The sequence below is a fragment of the Lepisosteus platostomus genome, chromosome 9 (assembly GCF_059453375.1).
Source record: "Lepisosteus platostomus isolate fLepPlt1 chromosome 9, fLepPlt1.hap1, whole genome shotgun sequence".
NCBI classification, from domain to species: domain Eukaryota; kingdom Metazoa; phylum Chordata; class Actinopteri; order Semionotiformes; family Lepisosteidae; genus Lepisosteus; species Lepisosteus platostomus.
Genome location: NC_142619.1, coordinates 593184 through 609362, shown reverse-complemented (window position 1 = coordinate 609362; position 16179 = coordinate 593184). Strand labels below are relative to the sequence as shown.

The 16179-nt window shown below is 49.7% G+C and overlaps 2 protein-coding genes across 8 annotated transcripts; one reads left to right on the top strand and one right to left on the bottom strand.

Moving 5' to 3' along the window:
• Positions 1–264: 264 nt before the first annotated feature.
• On the bottom strand, positions 265–9666 carry LOC148654237 (uncharacterized). 5 transcript variants are annotated; one of them, XM_088646206.1, is made up of 8 exons: positions 8921–9666; positions 7621–7717; positions 6958–7079; positions 5573–5869; positions 3698–4244; positions 3112–3215; positions 2284–2397; positions 265–1270 (listed from the first exon to the last, which is right to left on the bottom strand). In XM_088646206.1, exons 4-8 carry the CDS (start codon positions 5840–5842, stop codon positions 1187–1189), a joined length of 1119 nt encoding a protein of 372 aa, XP_088502332.1. In that variant the 5' UTR covers positions 5843–5869; positions 6958–7079; positions 7621–7717; positions 8921–9666; the 3' UTR covers positions 265–1186. The 5 variants fall into 5 exon arrangements, with proteins under 5 accessions (XP_088502332.1, XP_088502330.1, XP_088502333.1 ...); XM_088646204.1 differs by having other exon boundaries at positions 6958–7717; XM_088646207.1 differs by lacking the exon at positions 7621–7717.
• On the top strand, positions 8652–16113 carry LOC148654236 (uncharacterized). 3 transcript variants are annotated; one of them, XR_015941292.1, is made up of 7 exons: positions 8652–8798; positions 10679–10881; positions 11325–11479; positions 12765–13303; positions 13903–14117; positions 14930–15239; positions 15665–16113. XR_015941292.1 is itself a non-coding variant. In XM_088646200.1 (6 exons), exons 1-6 carry the CDS (start codon positions 8765–8767, stop codon positions 15116–15118), a joined length of 1335 nt encoding a protein of 444 aa, XP_088502326.1. In that variant the 5' UTR covers positions 8652–8764; the 3' UTR covers positions 15119–15352. The 3 variants fall into 3 exon arrangements, 1 of the variants encoding a protein (XP_088502326.1); XR_015941293.1 differs by lacking the exon at positions 15665–16113 and adding an exon at positions 15371–15658; XM_088646200.1 differs by lacking the exon at positions 15665–16113 and having other exon boundaries at positions 14930–15352.
• Positions 16114–16179: the final 66 nt, after the last annotated feature.

The window sequence follows — 16179 nt, the reverse complement described above, 5'->3', positions numbered from 1 at the left end:
CATCGTCATGCGATGTCCAGAGAAGGGAAGCTGGGGTGTCCAGTTTGTGTGGGGGTGTCCAGATGGTGCTGCCGCTCACCAGCGAGAGAAAGGGGGAGCAGGGGAAGTTCGGGGCGTCCCCTTTACATAGGGAGCAGTAGGCGGAGAGGCTGCCAGGGTGAAAGGTCAGGGGGTAACGGCACAGTCCATCTCCAGGGGAGGGGGAAAATGTTTCATTTTCAGATCAGCCTCTGCGCAGGAATCAGGTCACACGGGACACCCCAGGAAGAGTTTCACTTTATTGTCCTTACAAAGTAAAAACCCTCGAGCACCTCGTTATCGTCCGACTGACAGCTGAGAGAAGAGTAGCTGGAGAGGAGGGGTGAAAACAGGCACTTCCTCCCGCCTCTGACTGCCAGGCCCGGCCCTTCGCCTCGGACCCCCTCAGCGCCGCAGTGGAGAGGACGACGCGTCTCCGAAAGCTCAGCCAGTAGCGGGGTACTGGCGGGGGATGACAGCGGCGGGGTCTGTGTGCCGGTAGTAGTGGTTATGGAACGTAGGGAAAACGTTGGGGTGACCCACACACGAGCGAGGAAGAGGAGGGGGTGCAGGATCAGGTGCCAGTCTCGTCGGCTGCCTTCATCCCTCCCCAGCTGTCGATACAACTGCATTGAAAAGGGCTCAAAGCAACAAGACAATAACAAGCAGTTTCACAGACATGACCCTTCCTCTGCTGTGTAATATACCAGGCACTCAGGAAACACACACACACACACACACACACACACACACACACGAGCCCAGCCAGTGGTCAAGCCTCAGGAAACACACACACACACACACACACACAAAAGAGCCCAGATAGCGGTCAAGCCTCAGGAAACACACACACACGAGCCCAGCTAGCGGTCAAGCCTCAGGAAATACACACACACACACACACACACACACACACACACACACACACACACACGAGCCCAGCCAGTGGTCAAGCCTCAGGAAACACACACACCTCAGGAAATACATACACACACACACGAGAGAGCCCAGCCTGCAGGCACACAGGCAGTTACGAGAGCTAAGTGGGGTTACAGACGCACCCCCATACTGATGCACTGGGGGGGGAGTGAGCCAGAGAGTCAGCATGAAGCACAGCAGCGTGGGGCCGCGCCGGGAGAGAATCCGAGGGGGTCCGGCAGGGCGGAGCTCACTTGAGGGCTGGTTTGGTTTCTCTCACCAGCTCCAGCTGTTCAATATCTCTCATGAAGGTCTTCAGGCAGTCCCTGCGGTACTGGAAGACAACCACGAGCCCAGTCATGGAACAAGAAGGCGAAATAGCTCGGCTTTTGTACGGAGGGGCCATCCGTAGGGAAAAAAAAGTGATATCGAGGGAACGATTTTACAGTTCGTGCGCAATAACTAAATGGTTCCCTCGCTTTCTTTAACTCGTGCGCACGAAATAACGTTTTCTAGGACTGCTAGGACAGATGTGGCACTAGCAGTGAAAGAGGTGCAGTCCTCACTAGTAGTTCAAGAGTACAGTAGCTACACTGCCCGAGTAACTCATCCCCAGACCAAAATCAAACTTGATCATCTCTATCCGTCACCCTCCTCTACAGCAGCGTCAGACACTTCCTGTAGGCTTCATTGTACGACTATGAAGTCGCGGTAACGTGTTCGCTAGCGTTTGACAGCGTTGTCAGGAGCCGGGGATAACGCTGGCGTTTTAGAAACTTTCTATGTGCGTGCGACTAGACAGAGAAAACGGAGGAAAGAGACAGAAAACGTTCTTTCGTGCGCACGAATTGTACATCATTCCCTCGATGTTTTTCCTACCGCTGACCCCTCCCTGACGCCGTACTTGTGCCAGGAAGGGACGTGCCCATGGGAATGGACAGCCACATGGCGGAGGTGTTGTGGCCCTCAGGAAGATTGTGAGATCAGGACACAGACCTGCCCGTTTGTCTTCTTCTTGTGACTTAAAGCGAAAACGGTTTCCTTATTTGACCTGGAGTGCACTGGGAGAAAGCAGCCCAGCAGTGTCCTGTCCTGGGAGTGTGTGTGTACCAGTGTCCCCAGTCCGTGAGGCAGCAGAAGGACCTGTGACGGTAGACTATTCGCCACACTGATCGCTCGGCACACTTGTGTCTGTTGTTTTGCAGGAAAACATGGTTTTGTCTCGGGAGACCGTGAGCAACACATCTCACATGTGTCTGAACAGCAGCACAAATCGGCGTGAGAAATACAGAAGGCTGATCTTTAGACAAGTTACGAGGAGCTGGACTGAAATGCGATGTCACTTACCTTTGTTTTCTCAAGGAATTTTTTACTGATCATACTCTTTGAACTGTGGTTCTTTAAAGTCCGATGGTATATTTCCTCTGTCCGTTTTATAATCCCCAGTGCCAATAGCATGGTCTGTTGGAGGAAACACCAGTAACATTTCTTTTACTGCTCCACAGACAATACATCTGTAGTAATAGACTGTCTGGAGTTTAAGTAGAAAAATCCCATTTCAGCCAAGCTAACCAGTCATCTGACACAAATGAGCTGATAAATACGAAGGAACAGAGAACTTAATACTTTGACATTAACTCGTCTGGCTGAGGAAATCAGAGCACTGGCCCAAGGTCACAGCTGTGGAGAGCTCCAGAGGAATCCCCCCAAAAAGCCCACACCCCTGTACTGTGTGTGTGTGTGTGTGTGTGTGTGTGTGTGTGTGTGTGTGTGTGTGTGTGTGTGTGCGTGTGCCTGTGTGAGAGTGTTATTTTTCCTGGGAGAGTCTCCTCAGCTGCTCCGTCTTTGCTCTGGATGAGAGCAGGCCCTGTCCTGTCACAGGACACACGCTGGAGTCAAGCAAGACAAAGGTAGCTCCCGTGGACTAGAACACAGCATGCAAGCTCCACACAGACACGTCTTCCAGTCTGCAGTTAAAGTCAGATCTTATCTTACTTCAGCTTGACATCTTGTCACATACAGTCTTCCACACACAGTTCATTTATTTCTCCTTAAGGATTCAACTCAATCACCCGTCTGTATTGCCTTTTACCAACTACAATAGCCAGGTTTGTGCCGACTGCATTGATTTTTATATATCTGTCAAACATTAAATTTCACGGTTTCTGTTCTTACCTCAAAGAACTCGCCCAGCACCTCCACAAACTGGCTGAGGCCAGCGTCGCCGTGGAGACGCTTCTTGAAATCCGTCAGCTTTTGGGTTACTCTCTCGAACGTGGCTGCAGGGAGGAAGAGTGTGGTGGTGAGCTGTGGTCACGCAGGGCTCTGCTCTAACTGCCCTTGGGGCGTGACGCTGCGCTGGGCTTCGTCCTGGCCCAGTCTGCTGGCTGGGAAGGGGAAACGCTCAGACTGGACCCAGGAGAAGGCCGAGACACCAGAGGGGCACCCAGGCGCCGTGTTCCCCCCCCTGAAGAATGAAGAGAACAGGGTGGGGGGGGGCGGTGTCAGGGCGGGACTGCGGAGTCTCGGGCCGCTCCGCTGGGACACTGGGATGGAGGGACGATGAGAACGATCCTGACGCTGCTGTAGCCCTGTGCAGGCGATGGGGTCCCCCTGCACACCGCAGGTACTGGCCAGCGTGCCCCTTCACCCCCGGGCCTCACAGGCTGTCGCTGAAATACTAGAAATAAACGGATGCACACGAGGCAGAAAAGCAAGCCAAGCGATGTTAAAATAATAAATCAGGGAACCTATTTCCTACCTATTTCCGTGCGCATCTCTGCGATTTTCCTGGTCTCCTCCTCAATCGCGTTCCTGTTTTTCTGAATGTCGGACGCCAGCCGGGTGATCTTGTCTCTGGTCCTTTTCTCTTTCTCTGCGGCCTCTTTCATCTTGTCCCGGTATTCCACGGCCTTGACCGAGGCCACCGCTGTCCCGGTGACCGTCCCCGCCAGCGTCGCCGCGGCCAGGACAGGGCCGACGACCGGCACGAAGAACAGCAGACCCGAGGCCACGGCGCCGCCCACCGAGGTGGAGACGGCGGCGGCGGTGGCCACGGCGTGCTCGCGGTCGTGCTCCTCGGCCAGCTGCTCGTACCTGCGCCGGTCGCTCTCCGCCTGCCGCTTCTCATCTTCGGTCTCTCTCTTCAGCTCCTCTTTGAGCTCCATCACCTGCTGCTTCTGCTTTATGGTGGCGTTTTTCTCCTGGATTTCCTCCTCCAGTTCCTGCTTCTTCCTCTTCATCTCGCTTATGCTGGTGTTGATAGTGAACTCGTAGAGGAAGAACTCTTCCTTCACCGCTTCCACGTTCTGGGGAAGACCGCAAGGGCATTGCAACCTGTCAAACGTGCAGCATCAGGAACATCGTGCTTCTAATCGTTTCACAAAGTACTGAACATGCATGTGGTCTCCAATGTCCTCAGATCCAACCATTACTGTATATTAGTTTTCGCAGTGGTGAAACTCGCATTTAAAATACAGTACTAATGAGACAGCACTGACTGCAAGAATGAGAACACAGCCCTTCCAGTCATTTCCATCAGCTGTCAGCAGCAAAATCACAACAAACTACCTATCGCGAGGCGCAAGACCACCTCTGCTCACAGCAACACCCTCTTTCTCCACCAGACCTCTTTCCTGCTGACAGCTCTATGTCCAGGGACCACAGACTGCTCACTGGCCATGTGTTCAGCACCAATACAGTATGATCATTAAAGCAACAGCGTGTCGAAAGATCCAGATCCCAGCTTGCACGCTGTGAAGATGAGAAGGAATTAAGAACCGAGGAAGAGGGGAGTCCTGGCAGAGAGCTGCCGACGGTCTCTCTGAGAGTTGTGCTGCTCTGAGAGGAGAGCCCCCTGCAGCAGTGAAGGCGTGACTTCGATTTCAAGCTCAGAGCCAGGCCTGTACTGTCTCTACTTTCTTTCCACGTTAGTGTTTGAAAAGATACTGAAGATATCAAATCCTTCCAAGAGGACATGGTCTCTGGAGGGCTGGGGTAGTAAATAATAATAATAATAATAATAATAATAATTGCTTACACTTATATAGCGCTTTTCTGGACACTCCACTCAAAGCGCTTTACGGGTCATGGGGATCCCCTCCACCACCACCACTGTGCAGCCCCACCTGGATGATGCGACGGCAGCCATAGTGCGCCAGAACGCTCCCCACACACCAGCTCTCAGTGGGGAGGAGAGCAGAGTAATGAAGCCAGTTCATAGAGGGGGATTATTAGGAGGCCATGATTGATAAGGGCCAATGGGAAATTTGGCCAGGATGCCAGGGTTACACCCCTACTCTTTTCGAGAAACACCCTGGGATTTTTAATGACCACAGAGAGTCAGGACCTCGGTTTTACGTCTCATCTGAAGGATGGCACCTGTTTACAGTATAGTGTCCCCCGTCACTATACTGGGGCATTAGGACCCACACAGACTGCAGGGTGAGCGCCCCCTACTGGCCCCACTCACACCTCTCCCAGCAGCAGCCTCAGCTCTCCCAGGAGTCTCCCCTCCAGGTACTGGCCAGGCTCACACTGCTGGGCTCCAGTGGGGCTGTGAGCTGGGAGCTGCAGGGTGATATGGTCTAGTCTGCCATCCATAATTATTACTTTACATGCATGCTGAACAACATACCTGTGCCATTTTCTCTATAGTACCACGTACATCACAGGACGATGACACTTCCGCAATGGTGCTCACAGAGCTTTTAAAGTCCTGCAACACCTTCTTCAGTTTCTCTTGCATCTCCACTGTTTGCTCCTGCAAGGGTCCCATACTCTGCGCTTCTATCTTCGTGGCTGAGAACAACGCTTGAACATCTTCGATGTCCTTCTGCACCGCCCCCCAGTCTTGAAATTTCTTTAAATTCTGCACCGTTCTCTTTGAAAGCTGTTGATCAAACATTGTTGTAGACGGTTTGGCTTTTTTTAGCTGTAAAATTATAGAAACATAAAAGAACGAGGTTAAGCGTGCAATGTTATATGACTCCAAACATTCCTAGAAGCACACAGTAAAAAAATAAATTTTCATTCTAATCAAATTGGGGTTTCGTTCCATTTTTTGAGAAATTTAGAACTACTTAAAATCCCACCTGTGATCTTTCATGTTGCTGTCAACACATAATGAAAAAACCTGACTGCTGGTTCATCTGCAGTCATTGAGCACCAGTATGTTCTCTCCCTGACCGGAGGCCCAGAGGCGACACGGGCTTGAGAGACAGGTGTCACCTGCTCTGTGACCAGGAGGCAGTTGAGAACAGGGTATGAAGAATCGTCACGCCCGGCCTTCTGTGTACGAGCCCCGAGCAGGTAGCTCTGCCCAGACCCGGGACACCCTGACCCGGCGGCAGACCACACAAAACACAAGCTGGAAACCACAGTGTTCGGTTCAAGCAGTCACAATCCAGATTCAGCATTTCCCACTAGCGAAAATGGTGAAAACATCGTGTGCAGCAATTCGGCAAACTGGGACACCACAGGAATTTGTGAATTTTGTGGAACTGGATGTACTTTTCAAAAGTCAGGATCAATCCAAGTGTCTAAGGCAATTATCACAGTTTGTGATTTCTAAACAGTCCTGAAGCTCGTGAATTTAGACTAAAGGTAAATAATTAAAATTGCTGTTTTGACAAAGTCGATGGTTTACAAACTTTTATGGAAAAAAAATAATACAACTTGCAGAAAGCTATTAGTCACAGAGAAAACAATATTCCTGAGTTAGGACCAGACAATATTGTGTTATTATGTACCACACATTGCATATTAAAAAGATGGAAAGACTTTCAATTTTGAAAACCTGCTTTCATTTTGTGATCACTAAGGAGTATTCAGACACTGTAATGTAATATAGTAGCTCTTTCACCTTTATGAAATAATTAAAACCTCTTGTGAATGAAATCAAATCAGTCTAAAACATAATTCCAGTGTACCTGTAAATATAACACTAACAGTTCATAGTTTATACAAAAAAGCGAAACAGATATTCAAATATGCACAATAAAAAATACAAAACACACTTACAGCTTTAAAACGTTCTTCGTTACTTCACACAAGTGAAAATCCCCTTTTAGTTTCGGGTGTTTGTAAGCAGCCATATATCTTGCAAGCCTCCAGGGTAATAAAATGTTTCCGCCCAACAGATTCTTAGAGAAAAACAGACAACGCCTCAAACATATCAGCTTCTCCTCAGAGCACAATTTACAAGAAACAGAAACTGAAACCAGGTTATTTCACACTCTCATTATATTTGAATAGTTCATATTTTGATCTGAAATGAATTATATATACAGTGTCCTCCAAATGTCCTGGGCAGTGAGGTCTGAAATGAACTGTTCACTCTGATTTTATGTTTAATGTCATGAATTCAGCTCCAGTCAATCAGAGGTTTTGTGGGCGGGGGTGTAGAAGCTGGATCGTAGTTTCAGCTCGAAAAGCAGGTGATGCCCAATTAAAACTGGACTTTGACTTGTCCAGGGCCGATGTCAAGTCCTCTGTTGCCATTGAGACAGAAGAGCCCGAGATCAACCTTCACCAAAGTGAGGTAAAGGCTGAAGAAAGCAAGGGTCTGCAGATCGTCTTGTGCACAACCTGCTGGAGGTCATGTCTGCTCACCTGCTGGAGATCATGTCTGCTCACCTGTGGGAGGTCATGTCTGCTCACCTGCTGGAGGTCATGTCTGCTCACCTGTGGGAGGTCATGTCACGGCTGCCTCAGGAACTGGTTCATTCCTTGTACTGCTTATGGACCTGATGCTTGTACCATCACTTACTGAGGATGAGGTCTGATATTTTAGTGGAAAACAAATCACCTCCAATTTTAGGAGCTTAATTCAAGTGACACTAAGTCAAGTGTAACGAGTTATAAAGCCATCTGCTACAACAGTTTGCGGGTTCCACAGCAACTCAAAAGCCAGATTATAAGATGACTGGGAAGTATCGGGTGTGCTGGCTCTCTCTGTCTCTCTGATCCTCCTTTCCAGGTGAATTTCCTGTACACAGACACTCCAGCCCGATCCGACAGACACCTAAACACGACCTGGAAAGGAAACCTCAACGCCAGGAGGTGCTCTCATCACATTACCTACCTTGCTAAGCCTATCAAATCGAAACAACAAGTTTGAGATGTTCAGAAAAGCTCTACCATAAGGTCCCTCATCATGCTGAATCTTAAATTAGTGTAAAAATCACAACCTGTAAAACAGGATAATTATTTACTGTGACTCGTTAAGAAATAAATATATAAACATTAAGGTTTCTCCACTACTTGTTCAATTGATTAAATCTATATTTTAAATATGGTAATATGTAAATAAATGTAATAATTCCTTCCAAAACAAAAACCAACAACCGCCCTTGATAAAGATGAAGAAAAGGCGTGTTCTCTATAATAAACAGTACAGATGAGCTCTATTTTATGCCCACAAGAATGTGAAAACTACAGGGTTTTATTCAATACGATTATTTCAAATCAAATGATTTTAAATGAGCAATATGATTTTTTTTTCCAACAAAAAACCTAGGTATTAAAATTTCTGGTAAAAAAACACACCAGCTCCTTATCTGTACTGCTTATCTTATACAGCATTACGTGCTCATATTTATGAAGGGTGCAAAGAACACCTGAGCCCACTGCACCGCGGATCTCCCCATGCTCTGGCAGTAAACTGTCTGATTTCCGGAAAATCACCCCCGCCATACACACACCCACCCACTGTGGCTATAAACAGCTCAGACAGCCCTGCTCTTGCTACACCAGCAGCCCTGAGCAGACAGCAGACAGCAGACAGCAGCCCTGAGCAGACAGCAGCCCTGAGCAGACAGCAGAGAGGATGGCCAGCGGCAGCCTGCAGCAAGCGGACGAGGGTGAGCACTGGGAACGGCAGCGGTCTCTCTTCAGGGTGATTCGTGTCAGCGTGCAGCACACACTAGAGAAAGGAGGCGCAGTCTGGCGGATTAAGGTGATCGGAGGCCCCCCATCCCATTACCTGAAAAAAGCGAGAGGCAATACTGTAATAGTTCAGGGACGCGTCCGGCGAAAGAGCTGCTACCGCCGGTTTAAGCGGAATGTCAGGCGACACTCGCAGGGAACACACACACACACACTCACTCACACACACACTCCAACAGCCTCTAATGCAAGTACAGCAGTGCAACCAACCAATCAGATTCACGGCCAACCCGCGAGCTGGCAACAGAAATCGCGCGTACGCTTGCTTTGAAACCGACGACACAGCAGCAGCAGCAGGATCAGCACCGCGGAGACCAGAGAGCTCCCTGTCCGAGCGCCTCATTTCAAGAGCAGCGGGACACCCCCCACGCGTGCAAGTCCCTGCAGTCAACAGACTCAAATCACTCAATACACTGCATCGACGAGCGGATGTTTTTCTATATGGGCTTTCAAGACGGGATCAAACTCGCTGATAACTTCGGGGACACCCGTGAAGTTCCCGTTGTCGGGGCGCCCCTACAAGGCAGCTCTCGCTCCGACTTCACCACTGCAACCAGCCGGATCAAGACGTCAGTCCAACACTCATACTCACTGTCAAACTGTCCTGTGAGCTCTGACTCGATTAGACCATCAGCACAGCGCACAACGAATGCAACCCCAGGCTTCCCAAGGCTCTGCGACACGTCGTGTTTTTCCCAGTCGCTAGAGCCTGCGGTCCGTCAGGGCTGTTCATCACCGTCCCCAAATAATTCACATGCGAAACAAAACACTACCTTTCGAGGTGGGGTACAGCAGCCATCCTCTTGACACACTCGCCATTCCGGAGTTCTCTCTTGAAGAGGGTTTTAGAGAAATACTCTAATTAGTGTTGATGTTGTCTTTCCGGTGCCGCAACATCCGCGTCTTGGTTTTGACACGATGACGGGCCCAGTTTAGCCCAGTGTGGCCGCCTCTGTCCACCTCATGAGCGGCGTGGCTGTAGACCGGGCCCAGGCCAGAGCTTCTGTAGCTTCTGTAGCTGTAGCCGACTCTTCAGCTGCTGCACCGTGAGCCGTGAACTCCGGACCGGGGTCCGGCTCAGCAAACGTGAAATAACCGGTCAGTCTGGGGATCTTTTTCAGTAGATCCGGCTCACACTGCTCTTTTAAAAATGCCTCACTCTCTAGTGAGCTCCACACTTTAGGGCCACCCTAGGGGGAAAGATAATAATAATAATAATAATAATAATAATAATAATAATTGCTTACACTTATATAGCGCTTTTCTGGACACTCCACTCAAAGCGCTTTACAGGTAATGGGGTCTCCCCTCCACCCCCATACTTTCCCCCTACTTACTTGCTAGAGTCCGGTATTCGCATACAAGCTTTGTAACCCAGAGGTCGCATTCGTGTAGAGAGGCGATTCAAAAAGGCAGAAATCCAGAAGACCACAGCGCGTCCAAACCAGAGACGAAAGCCGTAAGCCGTAGTCAAAGAAAGGGAAAAGAGTCCGAAAGGCCAGAAAGATCAACCGTGCCGCAGGGCAGAGAGAAAAGTCCAGTCCGGGGAAGTTTGTGCTCAGCCAGTGTCCTAAAATAGAGAGGTGCCGGGGGGGGCTGGTGGACCAGGTGAGCAGTGTGGTGAGGTGTGGCGGGTCCTCGCCTTGTTGAAGGGACAGGTGAGATACCGGAGATGTAACCCCAAGAGCTTCAGCGTGTCACAGGTCAGACGTGGCTGATCTGGGAGCAGTTCCCTGGGGTAGCCTGCTGACTGCACTGGCCTTACTGGTGACGTAGTAAATGTTCCTGATCCCAGACGCGACAGCCCTGACGATCGTTGAGAGGCTGGGCGACATGTTGCCTCTCGAGGAGCTCTGGAGAGGACAGGAGGAGACCGCCAGGTGGCTCCACATCGCGTACCTGTCTCTCCACGACTTCCCCGACGTGGAGGCCGAGCTGAGACAGAACGCAGTTTCCTGCCGGCAGCAGCAGAGCCTTGCTTCCAACTTGATTAGCAAGGTAAGTGGACAGGAGTAAAGTGAGAGTCCCGACTCTCCATTTGTAAACGGAGGTTTGTTTGGATGTAAGATACTGTGCATGGATCAAACACTGCCGTTGACTGTCTTATCGAAGAGGAGACGTCCTGTGTCTGTGTGCATCGATACAGCAGAGGGCAGCTCACCAGTGGCGTGACCCTTCGCATTGACCAGATCTGTAATACAATTTCTTTCTGTAATAAAAGTGTAATAAAACAGACGGATGTTCAAATGAAGTGACAGAGCCAATCCCTAATACATGTTTTAGTGACCCCTAGTGGCAAGTCTGTGGTCACTGCACCCTTTAGCTCCATTGCGTGTACAGTATGACAACAAATCAGATTCAATTAAATCAATTCAGTATTCTATCAGAAGGATTTGTAGCCCAAGCCTTTTATAATGCCGAACTCTTTATTCCTCTTTTAGTTTAAAGCAACAGGTTATCAGATTTTGGAGGATTTAATTCCACAAGTGAGAGACGCCGTTGAGCTCCAGGATGCTGAACTGGCTCTGGACACCATTGAAATGGCAAAGAACTGGACAGCAGAAATGAAAGAAGAAGCTACAAACACCAGAGACAGGTTGGTTCTCAATTATGTGATGAACTGCTTATTTATGAAAATCCTGAAATGATTTACTTTGAAAACCTTGACATTTTGTACAAACTGTTTATAAACCACCTTAGGTGCTTTATACCTTTTCAACATACATCTTTGCTGCACAAAATTAAAAGCCGAGGCCTGTGCAGGGCTGAGACAGGATAGGACACTTCAGAGCACAGCCTGGGTCTCTACTCTGTCAGTGGTTTGACGGATCTGCAACAAAAACATTCTGCAAACATAAAGGATCCCAGTGGTCTCCCTTCTTTGGACACACCCTCTCTCTCCTCACACCTGAAGACACTGGACAGTCTCTCTCTCTCCTGCTCTTTATATCCCTGCTACTGTCCTCTCTTCTTCTCACACCTGAAGACACTTTGAAGATCTGAAGATCACAACGCTGTGTGATCAGTGGAGTCCCACAAGGGACTGTACTAGGACCACAGCTGGTCAGCGTGTGTCTCAGTGAAATGTGACAGAAAGCAGGCAGGTTGGTCCTCTAGATGCAGCAGGAGAGCAGCTGTGTGGTGTCCAGGTGAAGGAAGCTATTCTGCATTCAGGGTTCCTTTCATTTGCTTTAAATTTGAAAGAATCAGAAGGTTTATAATAGAATCTCTGAAGAACCTTTACTTTTCTCTGTTTCTGTGTTCAGTACCTGTTGTTATTTCCCCTCACACAATGATGTCATTTATTGTCTTCGTTTGTTTAGAACAAATTCACTTTACATACTGTTGTGTCCTCACATGAAGCAAAGAATGACACGGAGGTGGCTGTGGAACGATGAACTATATATATTCAAGTAAAGTTTGGTCGTACAGATCATTACCCTACCGATCCGACATGTCTCTCTCGCGCCAGCTCCTCTCAGCTGTCCTCCAGCTCCCCAGTTCTTCCTGGTTTTCTCCCTCGCCTTCTGGCGCACAAAACTGACTCCTACAACTTCGGGAAATGGGGTAGGGCCACCTGATGGACTATTACTTGTAATTCCAAATAATACTTATACATTGATATATATATATATCACTTTACTACACATACTTACCATGGCAAATGGTCAGGTGTTGTCATTTTGAGCAGTCCATGAGCTGAATTGTAGTGACTCGTGTTGGCCACTGTTTTGATTGAAGGTTAACACACAAAGACAGGGGTAAACTGGTGGGTTATACTGCCCCCTAAGGGCTGGGAGGCTCAACGCCTCTGGGGAATTTCACTAGCACAGTGATCATAATGTATAGATCTTCATTACTTTACTGTTCTTTTCATTTAGATATCAAAAGATTATCATGGACGTCAATAAAAACATCAGTACAGCGAAAAAGAAGAAGCAGGAGGTGATCTCTGAGAAACAAAGCCTGGAGCAGAAAGCCAAAATGGCCGCAGAGCAGAAAAAACTGATAGAAGAGAAAAAGGGGAAATACGAAGAGGAAAGAAAGAAGGTCGAAGAGGAACTGGCTTCTTCCAAAAAGAAAGCTAAAACACTGGAAGAAAAACACATCAAGGATGATATTGATGATGATTCACGTGACCCGCTGACAGAGCTTCTGTGTCCAGAACCAAAAACAAGACGACAGAAGAGGAAAGGAGGAGGGGGCATATTGGGGTTTCTTGGAGTCACTAAAATTGTGGAAATCATGTGTGATGCAGAGGGTAAAGAAAGGGAACAGGACAGGAAAGACCGAGAAGAAGTGAGGGAGCAGATCACAAAGCAGAGAGAAGAGATGCTCAAGCTGTCCTCTTCAGAGACCAGTGCAGCAGAGGAGATGATTGAAAAGCAGGCAATACTGGAGAAGCTGAAAAACGCACAAGGTAAAATCCAGGACTCAGTCCTGATTGAAAGAATTAGTGTTCAAGGCTGCCAGGTGACTCTCCCTGTGTCAGTGCAGTCTGAGCTTGGGGCTCTGTGTCTGTGCAGTCTGGGATCTGGGCTCTGTGTCTGCACAGTCTGGGCTCTGTGCAGTCTGGGCTCTGGGCTCTGTGTCTGTGCAGTATGAGCTCTGGGCTCTGTGTCTGTGCAGTATGAGCTCAAGCCTCTGTGTCTGTACAGTCTGGGCTCTGTCTGTGCAGTCTGACCTCAAGCCTCTGTGTCTGTGCAGTCTGTCTCTGTGTCTGTGCAGTCTGGGCTCTGTGTGCAGTCTGGGCTCTGTGTCTGTGCAGTCTGGGGTCTGTGTCTGTACAGTCTGACCTCAAGCCTCTGTGTCTGTGCAGTCTGGGCTCTGTGTCTGTGCAGTCCTGCCCGCTGGCTCTGAGGGACCTGCCTCTCCTGTATGTCTCTCTCACACACGAACAGTGAGGGCAGGCGCCTCTCTGCACTTCCTCTGGGACACCCCTTTGCTTGGACAGCACCTAGGAGGCTGTTTCCTTGCCCAGTGCTCCAGCAGCCCTGTTCCTTGTGTCTGTGCTTTCAGACATGATGGGGGATGAGAGCTCTCTCCTCACTGTGGTCCAGCATCTGGCTCAAGTTGATGCACAGCTTCAACGCTGCATTGATTTCTGGGAGAAGATGGATTCCGTTCTCAGCCTGCTTTCACAAAAGACGGAGAAAGGCAATCCGTATCTGAAGAAAGTGGAGGATGAGCGATACAGGGTCAAATATCTGAAGACTCTTGATGGCTCTGAAAAAGTAGGTGTATAATTTTTTCATGATTCGTGCTCTGAGTAGGTCAAGATCTGTTTAAGTCTCTTCTAGAAAAATCAGGTTGGGTCTTTATTCCTCAGGGGCTGTGGACATGTAAATTGTACAGTGTTACAGACGCTAATACTTCCAATACAGGACAGTGCTGACCTGCTTTTACTCCTTCTGCCCCTTCTGCAGCTGGGTTAGATCCTAATCAGTGGAGAGAGAGGAGCCATGCAGAGTGTATTAAAGGTCTCATGCATGTTTAATGAGCAGGATGTGAACCCCAATGTTCTAGCTGAAGTCCACTGTGGTCTCTGTACAGTCCCCCCTCACCCTCTCTCTCTCTCTCCTCCCCCTGACCAGTCCGGTCCCCCCTCACCCCCTCACCCCCTCTCTCTCTCTCTCTCTCTCCTCCCCCTGACCAGTCTGGTCCCCCCTCTCTCTCTCCTCCTCCTGACCAGTCCGGTCCCCCCTCACCCCCTCTCTCTCTCTCTCTCCTCCCCCTGACCAGTCCGGTCCCCCCTCTCTCTCTCCTCCCCCTGACCAGTCCGGTGCCCCCCCTCTCTCTCTCTCTCTCTCTCTCCTCCCCCTGACCAGTCCGGTCCCCCCTCTCTCTCTCCTCCCCCTGACCAGTCCGGTGCCCCCTCTCTCTCTCTCCCCTCGCCCTGCCCTGTGTGCAGGGGGCTGGTGTCTCCACCAGTGACTATGGCAGATGTGTGTCCAGCAGGGAAGAGCTGAGAGTGGTGATTCATGAGGTTCATGAGAGAGGGAAAGGGCTGCTGGTTCCCCTGACAGGTCTGTGTTTTGTGTTCCAGTTCTGGAAGGCATTTGGAGCCCTGTGTGGGAGATATGTGCAGATCACCAGCGGGGTTGAGGGGAAGAATCTCTATGCTTTCCTGGACGGCAGAGCAGACATCATGACGAAGGAAGAGAGAAAGAAAACCATCGAGACTCTGGCAGAGCAGTTAGGAGGCACAGCGGCCCCAGCAATCCAGAGCCAGTGAGCCTCCTGGCTCGGCTCCAGTCAAGATCTCTGTGTCTGCAGACAGTCAGCTTGTCTCATGGGTGTCTGGGCAGCCCTCTGTCAGAGCTGCTGCTCATCAATCCAGTGATACACAGCCCACTGTCTGAGCTGCTGCTCATCGATCCAGTGATACTCACCCCACTGTCTGAGCTGCTGCTCATCGATCCAGTGATACTCACCCCACTGTCTGAGCTGCTGCTCATCGATCCAGTGATACACAGCCCTCTGTCAGAGCTGCTGCTCATTGATCCAGTGATACTCACCCCACTGTCTGAGCTGCTGCTCATCGATCCAGTGATACTCACCCCACTGTCTGAGCTGCTGCTCATCGATCCAGTGATACACAGCCCTCTGTCAGAGCTGCTGCTCATCAATCCAGTGATACACACCCCACTGTCTGAGCTGCTGCTTATCGATCCAGTGATACACAGCCCTCTGTCTGAGCTGCTGCTTATCGATCCAGTGATACACAGCCCACTGTCTGAGCTGCTGCTCATTGATCCAGTGATACACAGCCCTCTGTCAGAGCTACTGCTCATTGATCCAGTGATACACAGCCCACTGTCTGAGCTGCTGCTCATCGATCCAGTGATACACAGCCCACTGTCTGAGCTGCTGCTCATTGATCCAGTGATACACAGCCCACTGTCTGAGCTGCTGCTCATTGATCCAGTGATACACAGCCCACTGTCAGAGCTGCTGCTCATCGATCCAGTGATACTCACCCCACAGGCTACTGCTTATTGATCCAGTAAGACACCTCTCACAGACTATTGGTTATTGATCCAGTAACACATACACCACACTGCTGTTATTGATCCAGTAAGACACCTCCCACAGGCTACGGCTTACTGCTGCAGCATTGCTTTATGAAGATGAAGTTTCTGCGAGCGGTAATGCCCGCTGTTTCAGTACTAGCACCACACTGTGCTTCACTCTGCCTCACCTTGTGTAATAAACCCTGAGCAGCTCGAACTTGCCGTCTGAGTTTCCTGTGTTATTCTCAAGCCCCCGTCTCTCCCAGTCCTTCAGCACAGTCTG